At 33.6% G+C, this 27705-nt stretch overlaps 2 protein-coding genes across 3 annotated transcripts; one reads left to right on the top strand and one right to left on the bottom strand.

Annotated features, from left to right (window-relative positions):
- Nucleotides 1-196: 196 nt before the first annotated feature.
- Nucleotides 197-26947, bottom strand: LOC100809560 (uncharacterized). 2 transcript variants are annotated; one of them, XR_005888069.1, is made up of 16 exons: nucleotides 26455-26947; nucleotides 26182-26394; nucleotides 25913-26092; nucleotides 25692-25827; nucleotides 24180-24514; nucleotides 21230-21359; nucleotides 20733-20861; nucleotides 20555-20599; nucleotides 19681-19760; nucleotides 19022-19118; nucleotides 18800-18889; nucleotides 18147-18200; nucleotides 17996-18061; nucleotides 17635-17861; nucleotides 16898-16992; nucleotides 197-224 (listed from the first exon to the last, which is right to left on the bottom strand). XR_005888069.1 is itself a non-coding variant. In XM_003543676.5 (14 exons), the coding sequence occupies exons 1-14, from the start codon at nucleotides 26838-26840 to the stop codon at nucleotides 17709-17711; spliced, it is 2094 nt and encodes a 697-aa protein (XP_003543724.1). In that variant the 5' UTR covers nucleotides 26841-26947; the 3' UTR covers nucleotides 17401-17708. The 2 variants fall into 2 exon arrangements, 1 of the variants encoding a protein (XP_003543724.1); XM_003543676.5 differs by lacking the exons at nucleotides 197-224; nucleotides 16898-16992 and having other exon boundaries at nucleotides 17401-17861.
- On the top strand, nucleotides 906-8471 carry LOC100818435 (U-box domain-containing protein 35). Its single transcript, XM_041007957.1, has 10 exons — nucleotides 906-1095; nucleotides 3340-3461; nucleotides 3569-3690; nucleotides 3866-4071; nucleotides 4207-4252; nucleotides 4330-4618; nucleotides 4803-4907; nucleotides 5002-5441; nucleotides 5805-6627; nucleotides 6704-8471. Exons 1-10 carry the CDS (start codon nucleotides 906-908, stop codon nucleotides 6779-6781), a joined length of 2421 nt encoding a protein of 806 aa, XP_040863891.1. The 3' UTR covers nucleotides 6782-8471.
- Nucleotides 26948-27705: the final 758 nt, after the last annotated feature.

The following is a 27705-nucleotide window of genomic DNA, read 5'->3' as shown; positions in this document are numbered from 1 at the left end:
TTAATAGCATTAATTATAATAGTTATGTGTACTTTTATGAGAAATAATAATAATAATAATAATAACAACAACCATGATAATAATAATAATAGATGCTTGTCTTGCATGGTATTGTTCTTGAGTCTCTATCATGAGCTAGCTATCAGTCTCAAGGGATTTCTCTGGCGAGACTAATTTATGCTAAAGGAGGCTTTATGATTGTGTCCCAGACTTTTTCATTTCACCTGCGTTATAAACACCAAAAGATCATTATTAAATCAATCTTATTAAATGTTTGGATGGTTTGTAATTGCCTTTTCAATCGAGATTTGAAGAACAAATAAAATATTTAATTTCCGCAACAACTGCACTCAGAAAATAAAGATTTTAAAAGATAATAAAATATTTAAAAATAAAATAAACGACAGCTATACTACATAAAAAAATATCATACATATAAAAAAATTGTGTAAGATATTTGAAAAAAGTATTTAAAAAAAATAATGGACACCTAAATACTATTAGTCTAAAGCCAAATTTCACTAAATAAAAGCAATTACTTCAATATAAATATATCATACATATAAGTTTTTTTTTTATGAAATTGCAAAAATAGTTAGGGGAACAGAACCCAAATACTAACATAGTTCCGTTCCGTCCGAGTGCTCTATTGTTGGGGCCTTGTTTTTTAAGGCTTTTTTTTCGCGTTTCCCTCTAACTGATAGGGTAAGAAAAGGAAATTTTGATTGATTGCCCATAAATTAGGGATAGCTTTCTATATATCGTTTTCGACATTGGGTTAAGAACCATTTTGTACAACAAAAACCTGGTTAATAGGATGTTGTTTATTATTATGCACAAGATCGAAGAGTAATTTGGGTAATCTGGGGATGATATGAGAGTTGTGTTAGGTGACAAGAAGAGAAATGTGGCTTCCAAGTCCTAAAGCATCAGGGATTAGAAAGGGAGGAGGAGTAAATGGACTAGTGGCAGTGGCTATAGACAAGGATAAAGGAAGCCAATACGCTCTGAAATGGGCTGTTGATTGTCTTCTTACCAGAGGCCAGACTCTTATTCTAATCCACGTTTTGCACGGGACATCCTCACCTGTGTCTAGTAAGTTCTCCTATTTATCTATTTATTTATTTGTGTTTTAATTGGTTGTAAGATGGGATAAAAACGAAAATGGAATATAATGAAAGAGAGTATATCATAATTCATTTCATTAAGTCGTTCCCAGTACTGCAATAGGGAGCAAAGAAAGCTTCCTTTGATTCGAGAACGATGTTCATGGTGATTGAACCTTCAGGCAAATTCCACTATGGTTCTCGGGTTTAAACCGTTGGATGTCAATTAAAATAAACAAACCGTGAGATTATGAACTAGTTAACAGTAACTCCATTTCTATTTTCTAATAATAAAAAATATTAGTCGTTGTTAACCCTTGGTCTCAAACTTATTCGCGGTACGAAGGCTCAGCGATGAGCTCGTGCTTTTCTTTCCAGAAACTAGTCGACGCCAAAGTTGGTGATGTCGCATTTGACTAGTTCAATAAGCTGCGTTTGATGGACTTTTCGATCATTCAGATGTGTATTATGACTCGATTGATTTTTTTGATTCGTAGCTTCACGAGACCTTGCCTACACAAAAACATTATCACGGTTTTGCATATCCCAAATTCCATGGAACACACGCCTGCAGCTTTGGGGACTTCATGGCAGCGGTGCCGTAGTTCACAGCTATGGTTTTGGACTGCTGAAATGGTGCGGTGGCGATTGGTGGGACATTGCCGAAAAATTACAGAAGACTGCGGAGAAGCTGAGGTGATCAAGCTGACGTGGCCTCAATTCAGTGGGTGACTCAAGACTATTTAATTAATTTACATCAAGATTAATATCTTAAAAATTTAACTGAAAATTGGAAAGTTAGTTAATAAATAAAAGTTAAAAAATTACTTTATTAAATTAAAAATATTTGATAAAATTAACTGTTGAAATAACTGAATAGTATAAAATAATATAAAAATATTAAAATTATAATTTATTTAAGAAAAATAAAATAAATATATTGAGAATAAAATTTAAAGAAAATATAAAAAAGTAAAAATTAATGTTTTAAAGAATGCTAATTGGAATAATATTTCAAAAAACATTTAAAAATTACTATAAAAAAACCTTGTTTACTACTTAGTCAAATGAGTTTTTTAATTAGTAAAAAAAAATGTATTGTGAATCATAATCTTAAATTAAAATTAAAAACCTAATGGCAATACATATAATAATATTATTAATTTTTTGGATAACTGATTTTTATTAGCCTTCCGTAGCTGTGTCTATATGACTTTTAATTTTTATTATCGTAATTGTTTTATTCATAAAAATCGAATATAGGAATTAGAAGTTTACAGTAATTAATCTTTTTGATAGCTTATATTAACATGATAATTATAATTACTAATTTTTTTCTTAGGTGTATAAATTAACGAATCAAATTAGGTGTAAAAAACTAAATTTATCTTATGCGAGTAAAAAATAAACATGAATATTTTTACAAAGGTCATATAATTAATATATTACCGTTGAGTAAAATACATGAATAGAAGTAAGTATTCTCTAAAATAAGGACAATATGAGAATTAAAAATATTATAATTTAGTCTTTTTTTTCTTTTTATAATGATAAAATGAAATTTGTGTTTAATTCTATTATAAAATATCTAAATAATAGTATGACATTTTTATTTCATCTCATTTCAATAATCTTTTTATCTTTTTATATTTCAATTTATTATGTTATATTATCTATTATCAATAAGTTTGCTTTAAGGAGACACAACAATTACTTCTTTAGTAATTAAAATTTAAAATTAAAGTGGTTCAAAAAGCATATATTCAATTATCTCTTATGTAAATTTTCTTGGACCAGCCACAATTACTTATTAAAAAGCAAGATTTTAATCCAATAAATTAAAAAACACTCCTAGTCTTTGACTAACAAGAAAAACAAGTCGTTCAAAAACAAATTAGCTAGTGCGAGCAAGGAAATAATACAACCTGAACCTACAAACAAATAGTAGTAATTAATTATTGTCCTGGCGTTGGATTGACATTTTAAAATTCCAGTAAAATTAAAATGTAATAATTCACAAATACATCTAAGAAAAATAAATTAGTAAATGCTTATCCATTATGTAAATATTTTAATTTTATAAGCTATATATATATATATAATTAAACCAAACAAAATGGTACTAAGAAAATAAATTTCGACCTCCATAATACAAGATTCTTACAGAAACTAGGGGAATGTAACTACATACTACATAGCATAAAACACTTATAATTTTTTTCAATTGCTACAGGGGGTAACGAGGCCATTATATGTAACATTAACAGTTCATCTGCATCATCGCAGAGTTATCAACTTGATAACAATATCAAGGATCTATTTCTCACTTTCCATTGCTATTGTAGACGCAAAGAGGTAGGTTTGACAGTTCCCCCCTCCCGATCTTTTTACTCAAATTAGTAGAATAACAAGTATAAGATTTTTGTTCACACATTACTTACTGCTATTAAATATTTTGTTAGATACAATGCCTTGATGTCCTACTTGAAGACACTGATGTTGTGAAAGCAATAACAGAGTATGTCTCTTATGCAGCTATTGAGAACTTGGTGGTTGGTGCAACATCGAGGCATGGGTTTATTCGGTAACATTCAGTATCTCCAACAAGTTAATTAAGATTGGATTCATAACTATTTTTAAAAGGAGAATAATTTTGATATTAGCGGACAGAGTCCTTTGGTGGATGCCAACAGAAGCCAACGAAGGCATTATATTATGCTCAAAGATAGAACTTCATATAATTAAATGATATTGTGCAGATTTAAGTCAAGTGCATCAAGTAGCATATCAAAGGGGGCACCGGACTTTTGTAACGTGTCTGTCATTTCAAAGGGCAAAGTCTCTTCAGTTCGGAAGGCTACTCGCCCAACCTCACATACATCACCACTTCTGAGCCATATACATGATCTAAATAACCGGGGCAAAAATCAACATGAGATATCCTCCAGACCTATGAATTTGGGAGGTTCGTTTCTGTGATATACACACACACACACACACACACACACACACACACACACACACACACACACACACATATATATATATAGTATTAAACTGTTGCATTGCACTTTTTAATCACATTGTATACATGCTGCAGACAGGACATCAATCAAACCTCACGGCTGGCTGGATGAATCTATTAAGTAAGTCTTATATCAAAGCAATTAAATTTCCCATCCCTAGCCCAGAATAACATAACAATATAGTTTCCTTGAAACAGGTCTCCATTTGTAAGAGGAAGAGGCATGGATGGAATGTCATGCATGGACTTCCCAGAATCAGATACAGACATATCATTTGTAAGCTCCGAGAGGCCAAGCAGTGGACGTTCATCCTCCGTTTATGACTACATTGACGTAGGCCGAACTTCTCGAGTTTCTACCAATTCAGATCGTAGCTTCGGATCAACCCGATTGGGGGCTCTCAAGTTCAACAACCCCAATTCACCAGATACGTCATTCTCACATGAAAGCAGTGCAACATCATTTTCATATTCATTACAGAGCGAGGTGAGTGAGCACTTTTTTTTCATTTTTTTATATGCACCACTTCAGTTATTAACTTATTGTCTTACCGAATTAATTAGAGTAGCCATCCATCCAATGGCTAGCAGGTTATGCTATTTGCTTTCTTTTAGTTTTTCGAGCATATCTTCAAACACGTGACCATTAAAGGTTTGCTAAAACAATTTAGGATGAAGCAGCAGAAGCTGATATGAGGAGGCTGAAGCTCCAGTTAAAGCAAACGATCAAAATGTACAGTACAGCATGCAGACAAGCACTTGCATCACAACAGAAGGTAGTTCTGAAAAGTGTATAAAATAGTCCCTTTCTCTATAAACGTGCTATTGTGGCCATTTCTACTGGTACTACTACTCTTTTGTTTGCTATAGTTAATGGAGTTGACCCACTTGAGACTTGAGGAAGAAAAAAAAATACAAGAGGCACGATTGGCTCAGGAAGCTGCAATGGCAATTGCAGAGAAAGAGAAAGCAAGATGTAGAGTAGCCATGGAAACTGCTGAAGCATCTAAGAAAATTGCAGAGGTGGAAACACATAGAAGAGCGGGTGTTGAAGTTAAAGCTCTTAAAGAAGTAGAAGAAAAGAGGAAGCTATTGGACAATCTAGCCCTAACTGATGTAAGATATAGGAGATATTGTGTAGAGGAGATTGAAGCAGCCACAAACTACTTTTCTGAGCTCCAGAGAATTGGGGAAGGAGGTTATGGCCCTGTTTATAAATGTTATCTTGATCACACTCCAGTTGCTGTCAAGGTTCTACGTCCAGATGCTGCTCAAGGGAAGTCACAGTTTCAGCAAGAGGTGATCAACCAGTGGGCATGAGTAATTCTAAACCAATTTTGTATTTTACTGCATCACATGTTTCCATCGCATTTAGTTTAATTCACAAAACATGAATGAGACCTTGAAAAATCTGTTAAGAGTGATACTAATATCCATATAGTTGGACAAATCATTTTTTTTTCTATCTCAAACTCTTCCCCTTACATCTCTCTCTTCTTTTCCTTTTCCATAATGTAAATGGACACTCCTCGATCATGTAGTGATGAGTAGAGATAGAAGGGAAATTAAATTTTGGATCTCAAGGGTAAACCTAAAAGCATGCAATGCATAATTAAAAGACTTGTGTCTATTCTCTAGTCTGCTAGCTGAGTAGTTATTAATAATAATGCCAGGAATGAAAGGAATAGCCAAATATGTTGTGAGAGTAATACTTGTAATCCTATATATATGCAGATTGACATACTAAGCTGCATGAGACACCCAAACATGGTGCTTCTTCTAGGAGCATGTCCGGAGTATGGCATATTGATTTATGAATATATGGCTAATGGAAGCTTAGAAGATTGTCTGTTTAAAAAAAAGAACAAGCGTGTTCTGTCTTGGCAGTTGAGGTTCCGAATTGCTGCAGAGATAGGGACGGGCTTACTATTCCTGCATCAGGCCAAGCCTGAACCTTTAGTGCACCGTGATCTGAAACCAGGGAACATTTTGCTAGACCAGAATTATGTGAGTAAGATAAGTGATGTTGGATTGGCAAGGCTTGTCCCGGCTGTAGCTGAAAATGTAACACAATGCTGCATGACATCAGCAGCTGGAACATTTTGTTATATTGATCCCGAGTATCAGCAAACAGGAATGCTTGGTGTGAAGTCGGATGTTTATTCTTTGGGGATCATATTTCTACAATTATTGACAGGAAGGGCTCCAATTGGATTGGCTCACCATGCTGAAGAGTCTATAGAGAAGGATACCTTCGTGGAAATGCTGGACCCATCTGTTACTGACTGGCCTCTTGAACAAGCCTTGTGCCTTGCAAAAATAGCAGTCAAGTGTGCGGAACTCAGGCGAAAAGATAGGCCAGACCTTGCCAAACTAGTATTGCCAGAGCTAGATAAATTGAGAGACTTTGCTGAACAAAACATGACCATGACCATGCCCATCATTTTAGGATGCACTGCGCCTTCACCCAGCCACAGTGAAGCTTCCATGCAACAGGTACGTACCTTCATTTCTTTCTAGCTAGCTCTCATGATATATACAATTCCATGACCTTGTCGAGATCACGTTGCAGGATGTGATCAGTGACCTGCAGCTTGCACATTCCGAAAGCTCATCAGCTCCATCAACGCCCACAGAAGGAAAACCTTAAACATATTCTGTAATGTCAAATTGTCTGTTTCATATAACATGCATGCAAGGCCCCTCTCAATTCTCAACTAAACTCTAGTACCAATAGAGCCTAGAGATAATGTACACCTTCAACAATAACTTATTTTTGTTCAAGGATGTGTGGGGTGCAAACATAGGTAGAGTCGGCATTGCAATTTTTGTATTATCTAAATATCTTAGAGAATGTAAATCCTTCATTATCTAGTTTCTAGTTTCTATACACTTTCTACAGCCACAATTCATTTTCCATTAACCAGAATAAATTCACCATTTCCAAATTTTACTTTGGAAATGAATGTTCTATCTAGTTTTTTGAAAAGCTCTTGATCATTGATCCTATGATTCGTACAACCACTATCAATCAACCAAAAATTAGTTGAGGTGTTGCTTGTTGTAAGACATGCGATAACCAAAAGGTCCTCCTCATATTGCTTGGTAACAATTTTTACTTCATTTGGTGGTGACTTGCAAACCAACTCCATGTGCTGAAGGTTGCCACATTTTTTACACTTAACATCAGGCCTCCACCGACACTTTTGTTGAGAATGATTTGTCTTTTTGCAATGAGAGCAAGCTGGAGAGGAGTCCTCCTTGTTCTTGTAGTTGTTCCTATATTTACCTCCTCTTGAGTTTTCTGCCTTTACTTGAAAAGCGTATTCTATGGACCATTCTTCTCTCATCAATTGCCTTTGTTCTTGTGTCTGTAATGCATTCACTAATTTTGCCAAGCAAATGCTTGACAAACCCTTAGTTTCCTCCAATGAAGAAATTTTTTACTCATATCTTTATGGCACAAAAACCAAAAATTTCTGAAGAGCTAAGTCAATGTGATGTCTTTGGAGAAATAGGAAAATGAAAAAAAGATAAGAGACAAAAAGATGGAATTTGAAAAGAAAGATAAAAGCTTCAAGTAGGCATAGATGGAGACGAAAGAAGGGAAAGAGAGAGGAGGAAGTAGTGGGAGAAAACTAAGAAGCTTAGGCTTGTTGAGGGTGTTTTCTTGTTTTTAGTTTTAAAATTTTTAAAAATAAAAAACAGTTTTAGTTTTGAGTCATGAGTTTCAGTTTATTTTTTGTTTTTAGTTTTTAAAAAGATGTTACAAATTGAAAAAAAAAAAGAGTCAATTATTTTATCTTATCTCGCTCTAAGTATGAAATAATGGTAGTGACAAAGGTAGCGGAATGAGAGTAGCAGTAATGGCGATAATGGTGGTGGTGGTGACGATAGTGGTGGCAACGATGGTGACGGTGGTGGTGATGGTGATAATAATAGTTGTCTGATGGTCGTGATGACAGTATGATGGTGGTGACAGTGGTAGTGACAATTTAACGTATAAGAATAAAGAGCAGAATATAAGAAGTGCATTTTTTCTGTGTACTGAGAGCCTTTAGATAGGCAAATTACAGAACTGAAAAGCATTCCTAATACATAGGACCCATATACTCCAAAATATGATAATAACTAACCACTAAGTCAGTTAACCAAAACAGAAAAATAAAAGATGTTGTGTGCATTGAGTTATGAGCTATAAATCGTACAATCACATGACTGTAAGATCCTTTAAGGGCGACGAGTTAATGCGCGACAAGTATTGTGATGAGATCCATTGTGGGAACCCAACGAGTTTAATCACTTTGAGACGCGACAAGTTAAAATTATTTTAAGAATAATTGAGGAGTCATGTGTTTTGTACAATTTATAGATAGAGTTTATGTGCTAAAATATTTTTTGGGTTGGACCTGAATCAGAAGGGAGAGACCCTAACGGACTCTTTAGAGTCTGGGCCTTTGCGGTAAATACACCCGGTTTAAGTGCTCATTGAAGTCTATGCTGATCCCACATGGTTGGAATATTCTCGCAAAACAATGTGACCCTAATTGGTCTCCCTATAATTTTACCTAGTGAAAGTGACCTGACTTACCAATGTGTGCTCTGCCTTGTAATGTACTCCTAGGCGTCCAATGAGGTTTTTCACTGACATGATACCACATTGCATATAGGATTAAGTCTTAGTATATTTGTTACATAACAGTTGTATATTGATCGATATTGATTGGTTGAGTGATATTGTGTTTTGATACTTGAGTACGTGAATGATGTGAAAATGTGGGAGACGTGTAGTGTTGAGATGTGATGTCACGCGATAAGTGGTGGAATGACGTGAGTTATGTTTAAGTAAGTTACATTTCATTTATATGATATGTATATTTATGTTCTGTTTTTCTCTATTAGTTAGGAATGTGATAACTTACTCTTTGTGTTTTGTTTGTGTTTGGATCATGTGATGATCTCGAATTTTGTGTTCATGGGAGCAAATGGTTAGGTGGATGGCTATGGAGAACCTCATGCTAGAGGACGCTGGAACACGATGCGCTGATAGGATGTGACATTAAGACATCAGTTTCTATATTATTTGCATAATGTTTTGAACATGTTGCTTTATGTTATTCCGCTATTTAACTTGTTTTCTTTTGTAAAAAAATTAGATGGCCTTGTTTTGGGCAAGAGATGTTTTCATACCTTTATTTGATAAGTTTTTAATTTGGTTATTAATGCGAATGTGAACATTTTATCCACGTGAATTTACTTATGATTTTATTGAATAAAATTGATTTAATTAGATTGTGCATTTTATGTGTTTTTTTTCCTTCATTTATATGCATGTTGTGGTATGGGTGTAACATCCATCGCCGTCGGATCTCCTCCTCCCCCCAACAATCCCGAACTCACTAGATCTCCAACTGCTTTGAATTTTGGGGGTTTTGTTAGGATTAAAGAAATTAGGATTTTGCATGTGTAATTAATTTAAAAAAAAAGGAAATTGAAGGGATTAGGTAAGGGATTGAGAGGGAGTTACTTCATGAGAAAACGTAGAACTAGTAGAGGAAGACTACGGAGAAGGAGTGGAGGAGACAAATTCGTTTTAAATCAGGTTGGGGAGTGAAGGAGGGGTGAAAAAAGAAAGGGGGAATAGGAGAGAGAAAGAAATTTATTTTAAATTTGATTTTAAAACAAATACTGACGATTTTTTAGCCACTACAAATCGCGTTATCAAATATTTAACAGATTCATCATCACTTAACTAACGACAGGGATCTAAAACAAAAAATTTTAAATATTAAGGAGCAAGTGCAAAGGAAAAATTTATCAGGAATCAAACGCAAAAGTCGAGTATATATCAGGGATCAAAAACATATTTAAGTCTTCGAATTAAAAATTAATTCAACTCCACTTTTGAAAAACACATTTTATTTTGAAAATTACATTTAAAAACTGAAAATCAAAAACTCACAATCATCCCAAACAGAACCTTATATTTATGGTAATTTTTAATTGTCAATATATTTATATTACTAACGGATTATTTTTAATTGGATAAAATAACCCTTTTGAATCAGTTTGATAAAATAAACTTTAAAAAAAATAAGAGTATAAAGTGAACAAAAAATTAAGATAAAAAAATCAAAAGTATTAGTAAAATAAAAAAAATACCTTTCCAAATTATCTTTAGAAAACATATTACTGAAAATTGGAATTAGCCCACAATTGAAGCAAGTGACGGACTTGTCCATACTGGCTTTAGTGTGCTTGTCCTCCATCCTTGGGATGTTGCTAGGTGCACCCAGCATTATTGCTGGTGCCCCCAACAATTTAAGTGAAGTGGCAAAAATGTCATTCACTTAAATTTTAAAAACCCTACTTCTCTTCTTCACGTTGCACCTTTGGCTTCTTGCTTCCTCTTCCTTGGTTTCCTCCGCGCCATTGTCGTTGGCTGCTTTCGTTGTCAACATTAAGCATGTCTCCATCACGTTGCGTCACTTCTGCCGTTGAGGTAAGCTTCCTTCTCCTTCGTTAATGGTTGTTGGGTGGTGGTTGGGTTCCGTATGCTACATGCGGATTATGTAATTTGTATGTTATTTTTTAAATTATTAAAGAAATGAATTTATTTATTTATTTTAATAATAAAAGTTTTTTATACAAAAAGTATTATTTTATTTTTGTTTTTAAATAGGTTTTTTATGAAATATAAATATATTATTTTCTTTTTTGTTTGCAAATAGTTATTGTTTATTTTATAAATAAAAAATAGTTTATTTTGAATTATGATTTTAAATAGTTATTTCTTTCATTCTAAATATATTGATTTTTTTTCTTTTAACTCTAAAATTATTTTTTTTATTTAGGAATGATTGTATTGTAATTGATTTAAGTATTATTTGAATTTTGACAAAAGAATATATGTATGTGCAAATTGGCAGATTATGGTTAGAACTAGAGGTTTAGGTCGTGCCTTAGACAGAGTTATATGAAGAGCTCTGGGGAGAAAAGATAATTGTGATTCAGATGATGTTCCCCAACGGTGAAGGCCCACAACATTCGCAAGTATGCAACGGGCAACTGCCGCTGTTGTTGGGGATGCTCGTCACGTGGATGACGCAGCTGAAGAGGTCTTCCAACATGCTAAAGAAGCTGGTGTTGATGCCCAGGATTTTCCAGGCGGGCCGCATGACACATTAGTCATGGCTGCCTATGCTGATCATGTTGTAGTCATTGTTTTGAATGGAGAGGTATTTATAGTTTTTAATAAATTATATTTCAATAAGTATTTGTTATTATTGTTAAAATTGTTAAAATTATTTAAATTTTTTTAGGAACGACCTGAATTGAAGCTATCCTCCCATGGAAGGAAGGTTCAGAAATTCGAGAGGTCTGTTCTTGAGATTGAAGGGTTAGTCGTTGCCACATGATTAAGTCATTTGATCGCATGTTCATTGGACACTGGCGATCAGGGACTTATATCGACTTTTGTGGAAAGATGGCATAAGGAAACGAGCAATTTCCATCTTCTAGTAGGAGAGGTCACCATCACCCTCGATGATGTGACCTCTTTGCTTCACCTGTCCATCATAAGCGCATTCCACGACTTCGACACTTTTCATGTAGACGAAGCGGTGTTGATGTTAATGGAGTTACTTGAAGTCACTGGAGATAAAGCTAGAGCTGAGACAATATAGTGTCATGGGGCATACGTACGCCTATCATGGCTACGAGAGATTTATCATAGCAAATGTGAGGTCTGACATTGGACTGTAGTAGCTCAAGCTTATTTGCTGCATTTGTTAGGTTGTACTCTTTTTGCTAGCAAGAGTGCAACACACATGCATGTGGTGTTCTTGGATGCCTTCCGAGACCTCAGCCAAAGTAGAAGTTATGCATGGGGAGATGTCGCCCTAGTGTTGGGGAGCTGTCGCCCTAGTGCATATGTACGATAATTTGAATGATACTTGTAATAACGGCAGCATACAACTTGCTTGATATATCACACTATTATAGGTAATTGTCAATGGTTGTTATTTGATTGTTTTTAATATTTTTTAATATGTTCATTTGATTTTTTTTTGTTCTGATCAAATTTAGGTAGTGTTGGATTTATGAGCATTTTCCATCTATTGCTGAGGCTTTTACGAACTCAAACTATGATGAAAGGTCACCACGTGCCTGCCACTGAACATCTACGAAGGCATTACCAACATCGATATATCAGAAGCGTCTAGATCGACTGACGACTGCTGATGTTTGTTGGATGCCTTACGATGACCACCGTGCAGCTTGAGAGTTTGACCTCATTTCATGTTTTTTTGGACATATCTGATGGGGTCTCGTTGTTGTCATACACCAACCAGAGAGGGTGGTGTGACAATTTGGGTATGTTCAAACGATTCCTCCATATTCTTTGGGTTTAAGGTTATCCTTCGAAGATATTGACGACAAATGGATGCATTTCTCTAAGTACCTTGCACCGGTGGGCCAGATTTGTGTTGTGCATGGACAATGTGCACCGAACTACATCCGCTGGTTCTACATGATTTCGCATCCATTTATGACGTCGACACAGCCCGAGGATCCACCCAGATATGCATGAGTTCCCGGTGGCGACAATAACTATGGAGGAAGCACCTGCACCTGCACCTTCTGATGTGGAGCAGCCTAGACATGCAGTGGTAACATATATATTCATGTTATTTTTAATTTCATTTAATTTAATTATGCAATATGGTAAATACCTTATCCGTTGTTGTCAATGTCATAGAAGGTTTGCCAAGCAATTGCAGAAAGGTTGGAGCGATTGCTCAACATAAGGATAGTGACTGAAGGCACAGAAGCACACGGTGTCATGTAAGACTGTCTAAGGATCGCTAGGGGTGTCACTATAGATCACAATGTATATGTGAGGTCGCGATGAAGACATTTACAACTTTTTAGGAAAAATTTTAGACTATGTGTATCATTTTATTGTCTTTGACAACATTTTTGTTTTAACAATTTTATTTGAATTTTTTATGTTACTATTGACAAACATAAATTATTTAACCCTAAAGCGTAACATTAAACCCTGGTTTTCATGTCACAGTTAACTCTAACAATGCACGTAAGACTAAACCCTAAGTTAAGGAGTAACCTTAAACTGTTAACTTTAACTTAAGGTATAATACATAATTACATTAATTTCTAGTGAAACAATTACATATTAATGTAGTACATTAAAATGTCATCGATATCTAAATGTTCATTGTTCACTTAAATCAACATAGTCTCTTTTGAACATCATCAAATTTCAGTATTGTTGCATTATAATAATATATGGAGTTGGTCACTACTTTGCCTGAGGATGACAATTCCTAGACCATCACAAAGCTAGAGGAGATAGGAGAAAACGATCTCGTAAATAAACTTGTTACACATGCACAAACAATTTCAAGTTATGATAACAATTAATTTCATTAATTGAAAAATATGAACACGATGAATTTACCTGAACAAAATGATTGCCAAATACGTGATCAATACATATTACACGATGCACCGATGAGTCTATTGGTGATAGACTTCTGTCGCAATCTATTCTTCAACAGGAGGGCGAGGCGAAAAGAAAAATGGGTGTGTCTTCTCATGAAGAAAACGCGTGGATTCGAGAAAAACGCTAGAAAAACCAAAAAGGGATTTGCGAATTTTGAAAATAAGTGTTCGGGAGTTGTTTACGCATATGGAAGGTATTAGCACCTCACAAGCCCCTAACAAGAGATGACAGTCTTTAATCAAGTGTGCAACAGGACTACAAAAATTACTTACTTTTCCCTTTTTTATATCTTTTTATTTTTCGAGATCGACAAGGGGGATGCCCTTGCTCGTACGTATCCTCGAGTGCAATGAGAAATTCAGAACTACATAGTTCTTTAAAGTGAGAAAGTTTGTGTGTTAAATTGTTTTTATGCCTTTGAAAGGTTCATTTTTAATTAATAAGAACAAAAGGGGGTCGTTAAGGCGTTGGACCTTAAACGATCTCAAGTGAATTTGATGGAGAGAAAATCAGTTATGCGGTTGTTTTATTTTTTTGGTTTTATTAACTTTCAATGTCTTTAAGAGACAACTTTACGGTGCTAATGATCGGTTAAGGTTAAACTTTACGGAAAAAAAAGAGATTTACTGATGATAAATGGAGAAATGAATATGCACAAAACAACAAAGGGGACCCCCAAGAATGCATAAATCACATTCAAATCTTAAAAGCAAATCTAATCAATGGTCACACGAAGAACAACGAACAAGGAACGATGTAGATTGCTTTGTAGGTGTTTGCTATAGGTAGCGCCTCAGCTTCGTTTCCTCTTCTTTCTTCTTCTTCTCTCTTATTTCTCTCAATTTCCTTCACTACTCAATGTTGGAAAAACCCTCTCAACCTCTCTTTCACGCTTATTTATAGAAAAAATGTGCACTTGGGACAATGGCAGCTCGCCCAAGCGAGCTAAGGCTTAGTCCTAAAGTCATCAGCTCGCCCAGGCAAGCTGGTTCCTTCACCCTGAAGTCATTTAGTGGCCGCGAGCCAAAGGCTAGCCTGGGCAAGCTAGGGTCCAGGAAACTTAAAGAAAAAACCCTTTTGCCCCCACTTTTTGGTATCTTTCGCATTCTTGATCAAAACATTGAACGATTTTTCATCTTGTGCGGTAACTGGGGTTGAACAACGCAGTTCGGCTAGCAAGAATCAAAACATTAGTGAATGATAGTCTCGGATGAAATTAGGGTCTGACAACTTCTAAGCGGAAAAAATGTCATGCTTTGTTGCAGAGACAACGATACAAGGATAACATTATACTTTGATGCAATGACATATCTCATGTCGGTTATATCCATCCACTTATCCATAGTAACCTGCATGAACCAGTTATACGGATTACATTTATTTAAACTAAATTTTAAAAAAAAAACAAAACATAAATTACATACCATGAATAATTCATCAACTAGGGATCTCTTTAATTCCTCAAATCTGTCAATGCTACCAAAGAGGTTGATATTCCTCAAATCTTTAATTCCTCAAATGATTGCGCACCAACGACCATGAATCTTCACCCATACCTAATAACGTAGCAATTGCACGATATCCACAGTTACCGTCAGCTTTTACATTAACAATGTTTTCAATGGAATCGTGAAAGAACAGATGAAATTGATCCAACATCTGCATAGTCCTTCTTGGAATGCCCTGGTCAGAAGATGATGCACTACGTTTGACTGAAGAATTACTATTTTGCACACAATGTAAAACATCAACGTACTTCCAGTAAGACAGATCACGCTTTGTTAATCTTTGGTGTTTGGTCATCGGTTTCTTCTATACACCTTTGGTGTTGACCTTTTCTGGAGGAGGACCCATAGAATTTAGATCAGGGTAGATAATTTCCCAGAGTTTACTCTTTAGAATTGCTTTGCCACAAACATCAAGCTCTCAAAACGCTTGGACATGGTTTCCATCTCTTCGGTTATGGTCATTTGGGGCTCGGTCTGAAAAACTTAACGTCTACCGAAACATATGGATTGTCTCAAGTGGGATGATACCAAGAACATATTTGGATAGCTCACATGCACATGGAAGACCGTGAGTAGTTCTCATAACAAATCCACAACGAGAAGGATTTTTGTCAGGATAATGTACATGCTCATACTCAGCAACAATCTGATTTAAAGCATACCTTGATATCATGCAAAGTAGCCTTTTGTATAAGGTAACTTTAAAAACATGTCCAACCATATGTGTACTTGTCTCAAAGGTCAATGTGTTGCAGCGTGATCATGTTGTTCATGGCATCCCAAACACTACATAGGTCTTAAAGGCTATTTTGTAATAGTCTTTTTAAAGTTCAATGAGCAGATTCAACCATATATTTCAAATACACAAAAAACAATAAACAAATACAATAATTAAAATCCATGAATTCATCAACCTTAATAAAAAAAATATAAACATTTTCATATCTGTTTACTTCTTTGGACATTATATTGTCATACATCCATTGATTTTCGTCCATCTTAACAAGACATTCAAAATTTTCAACATCACAAACAAACAACCTCTAACCACACCATACATATACTATCACACAAAATCCTACGTAATTTTTTACTGCATACCATTTTATAAACATTAAAATTGATAACCTTATATATTCAAAACCAATAACATCAACTTTTTATACCTACAATTCATAACCATATAATACATAAAAAAATTATAACCGCATCATATGTAGTCAAATAAATTATTTTATTTAACTTAATTTTAATTCATCAAATACCTACCACACAGAACAATCAATTTTAGACCACAAAAACTCAATTAAATTATCCATATATTACAACTATAAATTATCTTACAAATCATACCATTTTCATAATATAAAAAAAGTAATTACAAATTAATTAACAATCTACACTTCTTTAAAAACATTTAAAACAATAATACGAATTATATTTCAAATAAAAATATAAACAAATAATTTTTCTTTACACATTAAATTAATGTTTTTAACAATCATACTAACATATTTATAATTTAAAAAAATTTAAAAATTTAATATTTCTTTTTATTTAAAAAATAAATAAAAATTCGTATAAATCATACGGATTAAGTAATCCGTATAAATCATACGGATTACATAATCCATATAAATCATATGAATTATGTAATCCGTAAGTTATATTAAAACTTATGGATTACTAAATCCATATGTTACGCAAACAAAAAAATTTAACGGCGTACCTCCGACGTATCTTCGTTAACAACCAAACTAACCACCGTAACAATCACCACCGACGAACCTCCTTAACAATTTCACCTTGACCGAAGCGACACCTCTCACAACAATGAAAAACCAAGAGGAAATGAAAAAAATGAAGAACAAAGCATAACTGAAAAATCCAACTTAAAAATGAAGAAAGCACATGGACAACTTCAAAATTAAATAAAATTGTTGGGTATACAAACAATAATACTGGTGCACCTAACAACACCCCCTCCTTGTCGCCAACAAGCTCAAGCTCAAATGCTCAATAATACTACTATACCCCCATTTCTAGAATTTTTTTCATTGGGATAAGGGATAAAATGGTAATCCTATATCGAATTTATTATCTTTCTTCTTACTTCTCCATCAATTTCAATAAGTAGAGAGAGAGAAAATTAATTTCTCTTAATCCAAACAATTAAAAAAATTCATTAATTTTCTCTTTTCTTTCTATTCATTTTCATTTCCATCCAGAATGTAATACGTAAATTATTTATTTTGTGCTTTGATTCTCTATTGCATTGAGGCAATATAGTCATTTCCTAGGCTGCTGCATTACAAGGTTTGTGCTAATCTATGGAATCGATGAAAAAAGATCGAACAAAATACACTGATTTATAAATAAAATAAAATAAAGTGCAGCATGAATAATGCCTAGTCTCATCTATCTACAGAACTATTACCGGATGCCATGTTGGGTTTATATACTTACTATATACAATGCCTTTTATTATTAAACAGGGAAGGTCGTTTCCGGTACTCAATGGAACGTGCACATCGCACGTTTTAACTGAGCAAACTATTCCATCGTTCTTTAAGGGCCTCATAAGCCTTCGGACAAGGCATAGCCAGCAATCCCCGCCTTCCATCAATACTAGATTCAGTTGCTAAGCCCAGCCTTAATAATGTATTGAGTGCCTTGTCAATTGGCATTTCAACCTGCTAATTTCAAATTGTCAAAGAATGCAAATTATGTAATGATTATGGTTAGCAGGCAGCACTGCCACGTAACAGACTAAAGTATTAACTTCAGAGAGGAGACACCCCCCCTAAAAAAAAGTTAATAATGTCACCTTTACTTTAAACACTTCATACATGAATCTCTCACACTTCTCTCCAACACTTTGCCGAGAAATAACCTGCAGTCAAGAATGTTACACATATGATCTATGTTTCACTTAGAATGCTATATCATAAGATGGATTTGCAGACAACTGTACAAACCTGACTCTTCTCTGCTTTGAGCAGGATGGCATAAGCCAAAATAGCTTCCTTGTACTGCATATGTAAAGTTTAGGGAGACGGAAATCAGTTAAGATCAGAATACATACCGACGAGATTGGAAAGAAGAAACCTTATTTTGGCAGAGCAGTCTCCCATTTTACAAGGTAAATAGTGTAAATAACCTTATCTACCTACTGGAGCTACTGTTCAGGCATTTGTTTCATAACATAAACCACACAAATCAATTCATAATTGTTTATATTCACAAAAAATTGAATCAATTCTACTAAGGAATTATTTCGTGATCTGATTTTCAGTTTGACAAAATCACCATCCAACCACAATTTGGTACATGATTCTTAAATGTTTTTCCAGGCCAATAGATGCAAGATACATTTACATGATGACCAATCGATACAAGAATATTTACATGATTCAATAGTTTAGATTTTAGAAATAGATTACAACTTAAAATCATCAAACAAAAATATTTAAAACCTTCAAATAATTTTATAAAACCCAACAAAAAAAAAATTGAGCACTACTGCACTTAATGAAATGATTGATTCGGCATTGGTTGCTTTTGCCCCCACAACATCAGAGTAAAGTTATCCACAGAATGCACAGAAAGCATAACAAGGGAAGTTTCTCACTTGCTGCTGTTCAGAAGCATCTAGAAGAAAATGCACTGAGCCAAAGCCACTTGCCAATGTTTTTTCATAAAGTGTCTTGTTGACTAACAACTGCAATATAACATTCTTGACAGTTTAGAGATTTTCCTTTCCACAGAATGCGGAAGAAAGAACTATGCTTTCATAATCTTCTTCCATAATAATCTCTGACATGACAGGACAAGAAAAGATGATGATAATTACCTGATACCTATCCCATGTCTGTTTGTAGCCTAGAACCACACGACTCCCATATATTATTAGGGCACTTACAGCAACTACATCAAGTAATATTGCTGATCTGACAAAATCGAAGTAAATATTGATTACAAGCCCTACAACAGTTTGTCAAATGATGAAACTTCTAAGCTGGGAAAGTTAATGGTGGAAGGTAGAAATGGGGAGTTTCTTTCTAGACCATCAAGAAAAATGTTCATCATATATATGGAGAGTATCAAATGAGAAATCTTATTGTGAGAAATGAGAATTACAAATACAGACCATTAGATCATACTTGAATAATCAAGATTAAAAGAAAATGCACATGACATTTTAAGTGGTCATGTGACCACTAACTGTTTTTTAATCTTAACCATTCATGTATGGTTATATGACCTAAATTTATAATTTCCATTTTTCATAATAAGAGATAGTTAAGCCTAATTATGAAGAACTTATAACCATAATTAAAACTCATCTTTTAGGAATATCTTTTAGGAAAAGGAATATTATCATATGAAATATCTTTTTTCATACTATCATATGAATCAGATAAAAAAACTCATCTATAGAGATGCTGCAATATAATTTAGGAATATTATCAATTTATCATATATGAAAGTATGAAACTGAGTTGTACATACGGGGAAGATAAGACATTCTCAAATTTGTAGTTTATGAAGTATGCCAGAAGTCCTAAAATTGTGGCAACATCCAAGCGCACCTGTAAGTTTACAGTTAACAGTTACAAGGATAAACAAATGAAGGTAAAGATACCTTTACAATATCATAACATTATCTCACCATTATATTATTATTAAATTTATTAAAGTGAGGAATGAAAGCCAGATGTTGACACTTGTAGGGTTTTGTAGAATGGATTTAGGATCTTAGAATATTATTGTTTAAATGTTTTTTTTTAATTTTTTTAATTTCCTAAAGCCAGATGTTGACTTATAGAATGGACTTCGGATCTTAGAATATTATTGTTTAAATGTTATTTTTAATTTAAAATCCTAAAGCCAGATGTTGACACTTGTAGGGTTGCCATTCATTGGGATAGTTATTTAATGTAGGGCTTTCCACGGTGTAAAGTCATCAATGATAAGAAATATCTTGAATAGCAGTAATTTTTATCTTCTTAGTAGCTCTCTAATGGTAGTCATTTTAGTATAGTCAGTAGCTGTAAATTTATCTTCCTATCATTTACCTATTTGGTGTATAGTCTCGACCAAAGATACATTAAGGAAGTATGAACACTAACACCATCATGAAAGTTTCACCAAACATATCCTCTTTATTAGATAAAAAAAACTGGATTATCCAGACACCGCTGATTAAAAAAGAAATGTGTGGTCTGAGAAAAATTATTAATAAAGGGAGGAAGCTCAAATTACATCACAATTTATCATATACAGAATAAAAATATAAAAATACTTAACACACATAGCATGTAACTTTAAATGAGTTTAAAACTAATTCTAAAACAAAGGGCAAGAATATTAGCAGATTTCTTACTGTGTCTATGATGCGGAATGATAGCTTTTTGTGAGGGAAAATTACCTGAAAAAAATTGAGTGTCATCTGAAGAAATATACGTATAAAAATAGAAAGCTACAACAGGAACAACATCAAGTCATTAAGAAGAGTCTTCTCATCTGAGATCTGACAGTCCCTGCATAGGCAAAATTATTACCGGTAAATCTGGAATAGGAATTCTCTCATAGATCTTTAATTGCAATGATGGAACCTCTGCTTTATCTTTAGCATTTGTTTCCTCAACTTCCTTGGTATACAGTAGAATTAATTCTTCAAATGCTGGCTCCTATTTTGAGAACAAATTTGGATCAATTTTTCCAGCATAATTATATTTGTAAATCATTGCCAGTAAAGAACTTTATTAACTCTTACAACTAGGAACATAAACTCTATTCACAAAAAAAAAAAAAAAACTCAATACAAGACTAAGAGAAAACATGTTCATTAGGAAAATCTCACTACTATATTTGTAACTACTTATAGATGTATAATCTATCTCAACCTTTAGAGAAAAATGATGCAAAAAGAAAGAAATCATGAAAACGAGAAGGTCAAAGATGTATGGCATATCTACAAATAGTAGGTCGAGTCAGAATGGCTCTCTAAATACATATTTGTGTAGCTCTACACAGAATTGTAGGTAACGAGGAATACCTGCAGGACTGACTGTGAGAAAAGTATGGAAATGGAAGTTTTCAACATTTTCCAAGTATCATTTCTGCAGTATTTCCTTGATGCAGGTCTCCATATATCACTTAGTGATATCCTTGATAAAAAAGTAGGCCTGGAAGGGGAATTCTATTGATTGGTCATGTCAAACAATGATGCTTAAACCAAATTATCCTAAAATAAAACTAGCAAACTAAACATAGGATATTTAAAATAAACAATGTCAACTAGCAGGTAGCTCAATTGGCACGGACCCAAGTTTTTGGTTTTTATTATTGTGGTGTGACAAGATTTTACTATCGCGGTGTGATGATGATGATGATGTCAGAGTGATTTATGTTAAGATATTGTTTCAGCTTAACTGCAAGCTATAAAGCAACAAACCTTCAAGAAAGGAGCCATGTCTGTCTCCAAAATGGATTAGACAGAAACTTGACACTACAACAACTTTTTTGACAAAATATAGCATTAAATTAGAATATTTGGGAGATTTGTTTGATACTTTCAAGAGGTTCTTTACACTTGATGGATGAGAAAGCACTCTTCAGAAAAACCTAGAAGTATCTATGATATGAAAAGGTAATATAGATAATACTTCCATTATTTATTTAATTTTTGGTGTATAAATTATTTTTGTCTATTTTGCGCTGTGTCCTTGTTGATCAGATTTTGCTATGCCACAATCGGTGTGATGGGAACTAGCCCAACCAACCCAATAGTGAGAAACCTTTTAAAATGTACACACGTAGGTCCAAGAGGGCAATAGGGTCTATTCATAATTAGAGGCCTCGTGAAATAGGTTTGAGTTAGTTAGAGGAGAGGGAGGGCTGAGGGGAATTTCTGTTATATAGGGAAGGGATAATCATGATAGGTTTTTATGAAAAGTTTGGAATGAAATTGGGAGTGTAGAGAACCTTCTCTGACTTAGGGGAGCAATCTGCTCTCATTATCTGTGCATTTTACCTCTTTTATCCTGTTCTGTCATTTTTACAGCTTTCTCAGAAGATACAATACGTATCACGGTGCATGAGTGCAATCAACAATATCAGTTCAAAGCTGACTCCAAGGAAAGTTAAGATCATTCGTGATGAGAGAATGGATAGCATATAAGGAAAGAAACTTACAGATTCTGTTCAAATTTTCATTGGTCCAATCATAAGGACTAACTTGAAGAAGTGCAAGGAACACACTTAGGGTCCGTTTGATTTGTTAAAATATTTTTATTCTACGTTTGATTTTAAACAAGTTTATGTAACAACATAAATTAATCAGATGAAGACACTCAACTTCTTGTTACTTAGAAAATCATGAAACAACTTTTTGTCTCAAGTACAAAGTATTCAAAAGACATGCATATTTCCATCTCTCTCTTATTTCTTGCTCATTATCTATTGGCAGCAACAACCGTGTCATATCATGTATTTCAAATTCACATTATCTACTAGTTACAACAACTCATCATCATGTCATGTATTTCGAATTCACATTATCTACTAGCTACAACAATCTTATCATGTCATGTATTTTGAATTTACAACATTATCTACTAGTCGCAACAACCTTATTATATCATGTATTTCGAATATACTGATGAGTTTGCTTGTATGTATTATGTATTTTGAATCCTCATCAAATATACTAATAATTTAAATTCTATTATTCTTATGCTTGTATAGTTGTATGGTTCATTGATAATCAAATAATACACAAGACAAAAAATTGTCCAAGTATTTGTCATGTTGTCATGTGCTGTTGTCTGTGGCCCATTGAGGGAATTACACAGTCAAGTTTGAATTTTCTTTTCCGTATTTTATGGAGTCAATGATCAATTATTTATTTTTGTTGCTTGGTTTCCCGTTAATTTTTTAATAATGTCACAGTATCTTTCTCATATTCATAACATTAATTAAAAACTACTCCTTCTATACTTAAATATAAGAAAAAAAATGAACTCAAATATAAGAAAATTTTAACTATACCCTTTTTAATGATATCATTCTAAAAATACCTTTCAATGACTCCTTTTTATACTTGATATCAAGTTTCAATAAAGGATACTTTAGGGGGAAAGATTACTTTTTAAATACGATTACAAGAATTAAAAGACATAATTAACATAAAGTTAGTTAATTTTGCTTATGTTTTGGTCCGAATGGAGTATTAATTAAGGATATTAGGGATATACACTATCTTTTCCTCTTTTATTTTGTAATAATGACACCCAAATTTGATGTTAGGATTTGATTGACGTTTAGTTTGAGTGTTTTCTGTTTTCATTTTCAAATAAAAGAAAAAATAAGAGTGAAAATACATTTGTTTAAAATTTAAAAAATATTTTCTCTGAAAATATTTTCAAAAGCATGCCCAAAACTGAAAACAACACATCAATGTTTTCAACATTTTCTGAAGAAGTGAAAACACAGTGATACCTCAAAGTACTTTCTTCTCAATACATGTTTTCTAAATCTTGAAAATTTAAAAACAAAAATTATTTTCAGAAAATAAACACTTAAACCAAACCCCTTAGGTTCAAGACAATTCTACTTTTGCCTGAATATAGTGGAAACCAATGCACTAAAAAAATTGGAGAGCTGAATGAATTTTTACAACTTTTTAACTTGTTACTTGATGTTCTCATGAGAATACCCGGGTTTTTTTTTGGATGTTGCAGGTTTCAAACTGAGAACTTCAGGCTTGTGAAATTTAAACTCCAAACCAACAAATCATACCCGGTTAATCACAGGTCCTTTCCTTTGTGGCAGCTTATCTTGATTGTTCATTGTTCATTTAAGACTTGTTGAGACTTGAGAGTGAGTTTCAGGGGTCCTAGAACAGTCATATATGGGGTCCATATCAATTTGTTCCTTTTTATAATAAGAGCAGCATCAAGCCGAGCTAACAGACTGTAATTAAAGAGATGATTTGTGGGGCAAACCTTAGGTATGGTTCAGGAGCGTTATTATCATTGTGAACCTCAAAAGGTGTTTCTGGCATAGGTGGAATAAGTCCTATCCAAGAAAGCAATCTCCTCAAGAGCCTTCCACGAGGACCAACTGGTGACAAAATCCCTTCATATCGAGCTACTGCCCTTTGAGCAGCCAGCCAAATAGGAAGTTCTGCATTTGGTACTTGGTCCACACCTATTTGCTCATCTGAAGCAGGGTCATTATAAAGTAGTGATTTCTGAAATAATGACAATTCCTTTAGCCAAAGCCTCAATCTTTCAGTCCAATTTTGTACTTCATGTTTCTGACAGGCATTTTCGTAAAGCTGCAGAAGAGGGAAAAAATGTTATACTGTTATACCTGACACTTACGGTACAAAATTTGAAAAGATAGACATAGTCATCATCTCATGCATACCCTAAACATGATAGTACCAAACCAGAGATATTATTTAAGTAACCATAAGAATGCTCTTATAGATAGATTGATGGCTAAGATTAAGTTGATTAAACACATTTACGGATAAACCATGTCAAGAGATTTACATTTTGTGCAAGTGAGAAAAAAATTGAGAAAAAACTATTTATGGCTCTTATAGAAGTAAAAGGCAACAATCAACCTTAGAAAATGCAAGAACTTTTATTATGAAAACATAAATTGTTGCATGATTATATATGGAGAATGAAAGTACCACGCGGAGAAAGCTATAATATCATTTATGAAAAGTCTTAGACAGTTGATACACTAAATAATTAGAGAGAATTATGACTCAAGAAAACCTGATGAACATCTTTTCCCAATTCAAGAACAAATTAATGAAGCCTGAAAAAGTGACTTATTTGATTATAAGTTAACTTGTTTAACTCCTCTTTCTGCAATTGGATTAATTTCTTACCTAAATACAAATGTTATATTATATGTGAAGTATAAAATTTTTCCACAATCTCAATTCTTCAGCCTAACTATAGAATTGAGATTGTGGAAAAATTTCCAGTGTGGTTAGTTTGCTTGACTGAACATATGTGATCCCACTTGCTATCTCAATAAGATTCATACATATCTTGCATGCCAGTATATTAAAATAAGGTTCTGATATAGTTTAAGTTCCACTGAATCATACTCTACATATAAGGAGATCAAAGATTAGTCACCTAATTAATTGCGTTGAGTGGATGAATATAAAGACAACGTCTGCAGGTGATCCTCTTTATATAACTCCATATCCATGTTATATTTTTCTTATTCTTCAAAGTTATTATACCTTTTACCTTATGACTCTGAATTTCTTTGCATAATCTCTTGTTTGCCAATCATTTAAATATCAATAGAAGATTGCTGACAGTGGAAGTATTTAAGCCACATTTGATACATCTTCTGAAATATCTATTTATACATGAAAATGTGTAAAGAATCTTTTCTTTCCCATTCCTAAAAAATGGCATGACTCTATCTCTACACACAAATAGAAAAGGTAACTGATGGAACTACCACAAAAATATAACCTCGCTTATCCAGGTGCCAAGTTTTGTTAGTGGTTCTGATATAGCAAAGAAGGTCCTTCGAAGAAACTTAGACTGTAAGTAATCCAGTTTTTCAACAATTAATAGGCCCTTCTGCTTCTCAGTTGCATAACCACGCCTACAATAGAAAAAAGATTGATAACCAGAGATATAAAATTCAATATGAAAGGGCGAACATGCAGAAACAATGTGTATGGAAATACCTAAATATTATGGCATTAGACTCATATGCTCTCTTCCAATCAACATATATTGGCAAGGTAAGGAGATAGTCTGTGTTCAATGCAGACGTTAACATCAGGTCCCTAGCTGATAGTTCTTCAAATTGTGCATTTGAAAGAAGCTGCATGAAAGCACGTTGGAAACGGGTAGCAATGGTAACTCTGACAGCAAATTTGGAACAATGAGTCAATGAAAGCAGCATTTTGAACAAGAAAATGGTAATGCTGTGTGTATTGGGAGTGGGACAAACCTGGAGCCGGTATCATAATCTTTCTTGGTAGGTATGTCGAGAGATCGTAAAAGAGCGGTGAGGTCCAAAGCAGGCTGATAGTCATAGAGGTTCCCTTCCTCCTTGACATTGGGATTGGACACAAGTTGTTGGAGTGAATCGGTAAGTTGATAATCGGAACGCATCTCCTCTAAGATAGTTTTATGCTCGGCATGAAGTATAGAGTCTAAGCATCTGTTAAGAAAAAGAAAGTGAGATGCAGATAAGGAAAATAAGTTAATAGTTAAGACTTACGAGGTGAGAAGACGAAAGTGATGGGCATCAATATCATCTTGGATAGAGAGGATGATGGCGTCTAGGAGTTGGGACTTGGAAACAGGGATGTGTTTCTGTCTGGGCACTCGTATTTTAGAAATTCCTTCACCTTCTTCATCATCTCTGACACTGGGATAGTAGTCGGTGGTGGTGCTCTGTTGCTGCTGTTGTTGATACTGGTATTGTGAGGATGACTCTACTACGGACATTTCCTGAAGCCGTGAACAAGGAACCCTCCGACTCAGACCCACACAGATACTGCTATGGGAATGTGAATAAGGAAAAAACAATGACTGTGACTGTGACTGTGGAATTGGAACAAGAGCCTTGCTCGCCAAAGTGTGTATTTGCCAACAATATGACATCTGGAATGGATTCAATTCTCTTCTCTTCTGCTCAACAACAACGCTCACCTCACCACTCTCCCTCTCTACATTCTTTCTTTTTGTTGATAAACGGGTATCCTATATTGTGTGGTTCTCAAAATTACCCCAACACAAACATTCACACTCGTTAAAATCATTTTCTTTATTATGTAAAATTCAAATCATTCTGAATTTCTTAACCATTTACGTCAAATAAGAAATTTATTTTAAATAAATTAAAATTATTAAAATGCTAAATAATTTAGAAGAAGGTTTGATGATATGAGATGATATACGTGATAATTTCGTATTTATTTCCTTTAAATAATTTAATTAATTAACAAAAATTTTATATTTATTCTATTTTATTCTATTAAATTAATTTAATCATTCTATTAAATCTTAAATTAATTTATATGATAAATATATTAATTAATTGATTGGTTCAAAATAGATATTTAATATATTTTTTATTAAATAATATTTATATTTATATGTGTGAGTGGATGAAAATTTTGCATTATCATATTTTTTTCACTTTTTTAAATACACTTTCTTTTTTTTTATTCTCATTTTTTTATTGATCATAAATTTTCTTATTTCATTGTCTCTTAACTTTTTTTTGCTTCCTCTAAGTTTTTATTTGTGTTTTTTCTTATAAAATTAGTTTTTCCCCTAAAATTAGTTCTTCTATAATTATGATCATGCAATTGACATCTTTTCCTATTTTTACTTTTTTTTATGTCATTTATTATGAAAGTTATGTTGTTGATCGGTATATAAAATTTGTAGAAATATAATTATGGATACTCTTCAAGGTATGATTAGAAAGACATTGTGATAGTCTCTAACATGTTAAGTTTAT

This window comes from Glycine max, chromosome 13 (genome assembly GCF_000004515.6).
Source record: "Glycine max cultivar Williams 82 chromosome 13, Glycine_max_v4.0, whole genome shotgun sequence".
In the NCBI taxonomy this organism is placed as follows: Eukaryota; Viridiplantae; Streptophyta; class Magnoliopsida; order Fabales; family Fabaceae; genus Glycine; species Glycine max.
Note: the sequence above shows the minus strand (reverse complement) of the source record. Positions and strands in the feature narration are given on the sequence as shown.

Coding starts and splice junctions, on each gene's coding strand:
- LOC100809560 (XM_003543676.5), bottom strand. CDS start 26,840: ATGTCATATTGTTGGCAAATACACACTTTGGCGAGCAAGGCTCTTGTT. Junction 25,828..25,912: donor TCTAATGCCATAATATTTAG/GTATTTCCATAC, acceptor TTTCTATTGTAG/GCGTGGTTATGCAACTGAGA. Junction 18,201..18,799: donor ATGCTTCTGAACAGCAGCAA/GTGAGAAACTTC, acceptor TTACATATGCAG/TACAAGGAAGCTATTTTGGC.
- LOC100818435 (XM_041007957.1), top strand. CDS start 906: ATGTGGCTTCCAAGTCCTAAAGCATCAGGGATTAGAAAGGGAGGAGGA. Junction 4,253..4,329: donor TGGCTGGATGAATCTATTAA/GTAAGTCTTATA, acceptor TCCTTGAAACAG/GTCTCCATTTGTAAGAGGAA. Junction 6,628..6,703: donor GTGAAGCTTCCATGCAACAG/GTACGTACCTTC, acceptor ATCACGTTGCAG/GATGTGATCAGTGACCTGCA.